Source organism: Natrix helvetica, assembly GCF_964273705.1.
Source record: "Natrix helvetica genome assembly, chromosome: 1".
Classification (NCBI taxonomy): Eukaryota; Metazoa; Chordata; class Lepidosauria; order Squamata; family Natricidae; genus Natrix; species Natrix helvetica.
Genome location: NC_138548.1, coordinates 295,347,575 through 295,353,061, shown reverse-complemented (window position 1 = coordinate 295,353,061; position 5,487 = coordinate 295,347,575). Strand labels below are relative to the sequence as shown.

At 38.2% G+C, this 5,487-nt stretch overlaps 1 protein-coding gene across 4 annotated transcripts in view; it reads right to left on the bottom strand.

The window, feature by feature from the left end:
* Positions 1-2,462: 2,462 nt before the first annotated feature.
* RBM6 (RNA binding motif protein 6) overlaps positions 2,463-5,487 on the bottom strand; it is an 80,565-nt gene continuing 77,540 nt past the window's right edge. For all 4 annotated transcript variants that reach the window (XM_081937920.1, XM_081937923.1, XM_081937921.1 and 1 more), the window contains exons 19-21: positions 4,622-4,719; positions 3,892-4,021; positions 2,463-2,721 (exon numbers count right to left, since the gene is read on the bottom strand). In XM_081937920.1, the coding sequence (XP_081794046.1) occupies positions 2,596-2,721; positions 3,892-4,021; positions 4,622-4,719 (354 nt within the window). In that variant the 3' untranslated portion in view covers positions 2,463-2,595. The remainder of the gene's footprint in view (positions 2,722-3,891; positions 4,022-4,621; positions 4,720-5,487) is intronic.

Here is a 5,487-nt window from a genome sequence, read left to right as displayed (position 1 = left end):
CTAGAAGCTTCCAGCAAGCAGTGTGCGCAAGCGTCGATGTTTCGTTTCGCGAAGCATTCTGGGTGTTGTAGTAGTTTTGTTTTCCCAGACCACCAACGAGCCTTCTGGGGAAGGAAGACCCCCGAGAATAATCGCGGTGTTAGTGTTCTTGCGTTTGTTCTTGTCCCATCGACACAAACCCTAACCTTTTCATTCTGTCACCAGTATCAATGCGGTCCGTTGCTGTATAGGCAGACCACCATCTTGTGAGGCTGATCTTGCTGGCAATCTCGGCCATTTCATAAAGTTGGCGACGTAATACCAGAGGCCCTTGTGGTAAAACAAAGGCGTATAGTGCTAGCATGAGACAGATTCTCGCTGTTTGTGTGGCTTGGTGCTGTAAATTGGATTTTTTTTATAGTCACGCGCATTACTATTTGATTCTCGTTTCACCGATGTTGGAACCTGGCTTTAGTGAAAATGTGGAGTGGCAAACTTTATGGGCACAAGCGTTTTTTTCTGTTATCCCATAGAAACATTTAACTGAGTTCAATGTGGCTGGTTTTTACTATTGGTAATTACAAGGAATGGAACATGACGGGGTTTTAACATTTAAACCCAGGTACAGAAACATTTCTTTAAAAAGTCTAAAAAACTGAGTTAACACCACCTTTGCTTTTTAGCAATGGCACTATTGAATCGCAAAAAAAATGAGTGCTTTAAATAAAAACACAGTACTATGAAAGGGTAATCTGAACCAATAATTAGTCCTCGACTTACAACCACAATTGAGGCCCAAATTTCTGTTACTGAGACAGAAACTAGTTTTGTCCCATTTTACGACTTTAGTTGCCACAGTTGTTAAGTAAATCAGTGCAGTTGATAAGTTAGTAACATGTTTGTTAAGTGAATCTGGCTTCCTCATTGATTTTGTCAAAGGCTTGCAAAAGGTGATCACATGACCTTGGGCACTGCATAAATATTAATAGGTTGCCAAGCATCTGAATTTTGAACACATGATCATGGGGATGCTACAAAGGTCGTAAGTGAAAAACAGTTCTTTTTTCAGTGCTGTTGTAACTTTGAACAGTCACTAAATGAACTATTGTAATCACTACCTGTAGTGTTTCAGGAGATTCTCTTATTCATTGTACACAGCAGTTCAACTAATAAATAAGACTTTGGGTAAATAATAGAGAATGTGAAGAACAAAAGTAACATACCAAAATAAAACAATAAAGCCAACATAAGATCAAAGACAAACTACTATCGTATTTACATTCTCAACTATTGCAAAATGAGCTAATCCAATGCCCTTGCCCAATGCCTGGGGCAGGAGGCAAATTTTCAATGATGTAAAGGCCAACAGGATTGGGACCATCCAAATCTCGGATATACTAATCCAAAGGGTAGACATCACGACAGAGAAGTTGCATCTTCTGAGACCTATACAATGACATGGGATCTGGAGCATGCCAACCCTACTGAATCTTGTAGAATGGGCAGAAACAATTTTAGATATGCAGTTCCTAAAATAACCTGGGCATGTCATAAAGAACTTCATAGGTTATAGACAGCACTTTGAATTGCACCCAGAAGGCAATAGGGAGACAATTTATGAAATAGAGGTATTACATGTATGTATTGTGATTCATTATAACTCTTGTGGGAACCAATTGTAGCTACCAAATGTTTTCAAGGACAACACATTACAGAAGTTCAAGAAGCTGACTAAGGTACAATGCCTAAGACTGATTTTTGCGAAGTTCTATTGGCCACAGCTTTTCCTTAAGGAGGGGCTGAGGGTCTCAGCACACCCTCTCCCAAATTGCACAACAATTTTTTCTGTAGGAGTATATCTAAAACTAAAGGTGGAAGATCTCAAGATCCAGATCATCTAAAATTCATAGCTACTTAGTTTAGCTAGATTTAAGCCTAAACTCGATTTTTCCACTTCTAGCTTCTAGAAAGTGAGGAAGGCAGCTTTATTTGGTTGGGCAGGGTAGTTTAGCTGAGTATCATCAGTGCATAAAGTCCATGCAGATGGAGGGCCTCATCCAGCAGTTTCATGTAGAAGTTAAATAGGAGCAGACAGCCCTGACAGATCCCACATATCCCGATTTCCCCTCCAACGCACACCAACTGAAGCCTACCCTGGAGGAAGAATAACCTACTGTGCCCTCCCATCCTCGATGCCGAAAGACAATCCACAAGGATACCTGAACAATAGTATCAAACATCACACAGCGATTGGGGGAGGAGAGCAGGATGGATGCACCCCCTTCAATCCCATAAGAGATTATTAAGCATTATCAATGGTATCTCGGTATTATGTACCAGTCATCCCAAGTGAAAAGCATCCAGATATTGTCCCTTTCTTTACTGTAGTATTTTTGCCACCAAATATATAATTGGTGCAGAAGGCTATAATTTGATATATCTAGTAAATTCTCTCAAAAATTGGATGGGGGGAAGAAACCACAGATTTTTTTTTCTGTTTTATTTCAAAAACAAACAACAAAACACACTTCAGCAGCAAAAAAGAAAAAAATTACAAAAAGAACACAAAGAAGGGACTGGAAGATACAAGATGTTTGGTGTGATTTCTTTCCACATTTATTCAAGTTCCTTGTAGCGGGCAAACATGACTCTCCGCACTGCATCTCGATATGTTTCATTAGATTGCCTTCTACTGGGCCTTCCTTGTGTTCCTAAGCCTGCTCCCTTCTTCCGATTTTCTGCCTGAAAAAAAAAGATTTGTAAATCTCATTGAAACAATTATGCTTTTATTGCCAGAGAGGAAATAAGTTTTTTAATTATCTATAATTATTAAGCACTAAAAAATTCAATATTTCCCTTGCTACATTTATGCAAGAGAGAATTTTAACTTATAATATTATGCTTATTTCATTCTAGAATTTATTTCTGACATGCAAGATCAATTCAGCTCCTGCGCTATAACCCAGATTTCAACATATCTACTCCACTATTTCCCTTCAATTAAGTCCTAAAGGTAGCTATTCTTACTAAAACAAACCCTCAAAGACTCCAGAGTCATTAATTCCAGAGTCAGCTAGATGAGATATTTTCTAGACAGGAAATCGCTACAGTAAACTGTACCAGATCAACGTCCAGTAGGGCAATACCTTGGATGCTGCAATTATGGTGGATTTCATGTAAACAAAAGAAAATTCATTTCCTGACCTCAGTGACGAGGAAGAAGTAGAGGGAAAAAATCCTTGAGATAATCATGCCTTAACTAGGTACATGGGACCAGTTGCATGCAAATCCATAGAGTTCAATATCCTTTCAGGAAATGAAGCAGCGAAATTGTATCTCATGCTCAGATTATGAAAAATAGTGTTTGCTCCTTCCACTTTCTAACTGCATATTTCAAGTAATAATTTTATCATAATAGAAACAGATTATTTTTGGACCATGCACCCAAATTGTATCTCTTCTGGAGCATTTCTTGCTCTCTCTTTTTTTAAAAAAAAATCAAGTATTATTATTAAGCTATTCAGACTGATATTATTCTGTATACTGTAGCTTTTCAGTGAAGACTCTCAAATATTGCAAATAAAGACATCAAGTAATTTTTCAAGTCATTCTTGATTATTGGTGTTTACATAGATTTATCCATGCAGTCTTCTTGACAACAATGTCAGGGTTCTGACCGATGCCCTCAAAAGCAGGTCAGGAATGCTTCGCAAGTTGAAAACAGAAGCAATTTGACAATTACTCCTTCTATGACGTTTTTCCAACTTCCAAGCTTGGTTTCTCAACATGGAATTTTATAGGAATCTCTAATTCAAATATTAGCTGGATATAACATTACTTAGTTTTTTAAGCCAAGGTCATCTAGATGCTGCTTGTTCAGTAAACATTCATTTGTAAAGAAAGGATATTTACCTCTACTGGTGAGGTCATGCCTTGTTCATTGCGCCCTAGCCCCGAGCCTTCCTTCCAGCCCATAGCCTGCATCATTCGGCTTCCTTTGTTATTGCTCTCCATTCTTCCTTTGTCTGTGGTCTTATACTCGCTGCAAACAAATACATGTGGGACATTTTAAGAAATGTACAGTACGTTTTGTATACCTGCTTATAGGTTAACTAGAATCTTAGGAGCCAGGCTGTCAGATGTAATTAGATTTTTCTTTCAGCATAGGCATTAGCCAAGTTAAATCTGAAAGACATGCATCTGTAATCCAGTATATTTTAAATTTGCATAACCAATATAAGAGAATCTTAATGCTTAAGAAGTAATATGTTAAATAATTCTGTGTATGCACTTTCTTTCCAGTAACTAAGAAGGCTAAATAGTAAATACAAAACTTAACAAGCCATTTTTTTTCAATGTTATATTTTAATGTTTAAAGTAAAATCTCTCTCTCTCTCTCTCCCTCTCTCTCTCTCTCTCTCTCTCTCTCTCTCTCTCACACACACACACACACACACACATCCTGTTTTATCATTAAAATCCCAAAGCAGGGCTATAATTCATCACAAAAACAATCCCAGTACTTAAATTATATAATTGTAAAATATATTAATTTTAAATACTGATTTTATCACAGTCTCATGCCATTTAAAAAGACATAGAAGCAGCTGCAAGGACTTATTTCATGAGGCTGTGTCAATACCTGTCAGAATTTCTGAAGTATTTTGGCCGTTTTCTCTCTGGAGATTCTCGTTCCTCAAATCTCTCTCTTCGGTCATTTCCCTTTTCTTTAAATTTTCCCTTTTTATTAGAAAACAGAATTACTAAAAATGCTTTTACTGATGTTCCCTCAACTCCCTGCTAGGGAGCCTTAACTGAAAGCCCATGCATGCCCAGCTAAACCAAGAAAGAAAAATCTGCAGTCATAGAAACACAGGGCTAGAAGGAATCTTGGAGTTCTTCTAGTCTAATTCTCTACCCACGGCAGGAGACCTTATTCCATCCCAGACAAATGGTTGTCCAATCTTTTCTTGAAGACCTCCAGCAATAGTGCTAGTACAACTCTGGGATGTAAGCTGTTCCATTAGTTAACCGTTCCCACTGTCAAGAAATTTCTCCTTAGTTCCAGGTCAGATCACTCTTCAATGAGCTTCCTCCATTACTTCTTGTCCTGCCCTCAGATGCTTTGGAAAATAAGTCGACCCCTTCTTCTCTCTGACAGCCCCTCAAATACTGGAAGACAGCTATTCTTTAATGAAAAGAAGGACTAGGGGTGACATGATACCATTGTTCTGATATCTCAGGGGTTTCCACAAAGAAGAGGGAGTCAAGCTATTCTCCAAAGCACCTGAGGGCAGGGAAAGCAGCAATGCATAGAAACTAATCAAGGAGAGAAGCAATCTAGAACTAAGAAGAAATTTCCTGACATTTAGAACAATTAATTAAGTGGAACAACTTGCCTCCAGAAGTTGTGAATGCTCCAACACTAAGTTTTTAGGACGATATTGGATAACCATTTGTCTGAAATGGTAAATGGGGTTGGACTAGAAGCCCTCCAAGGTCCCTTCC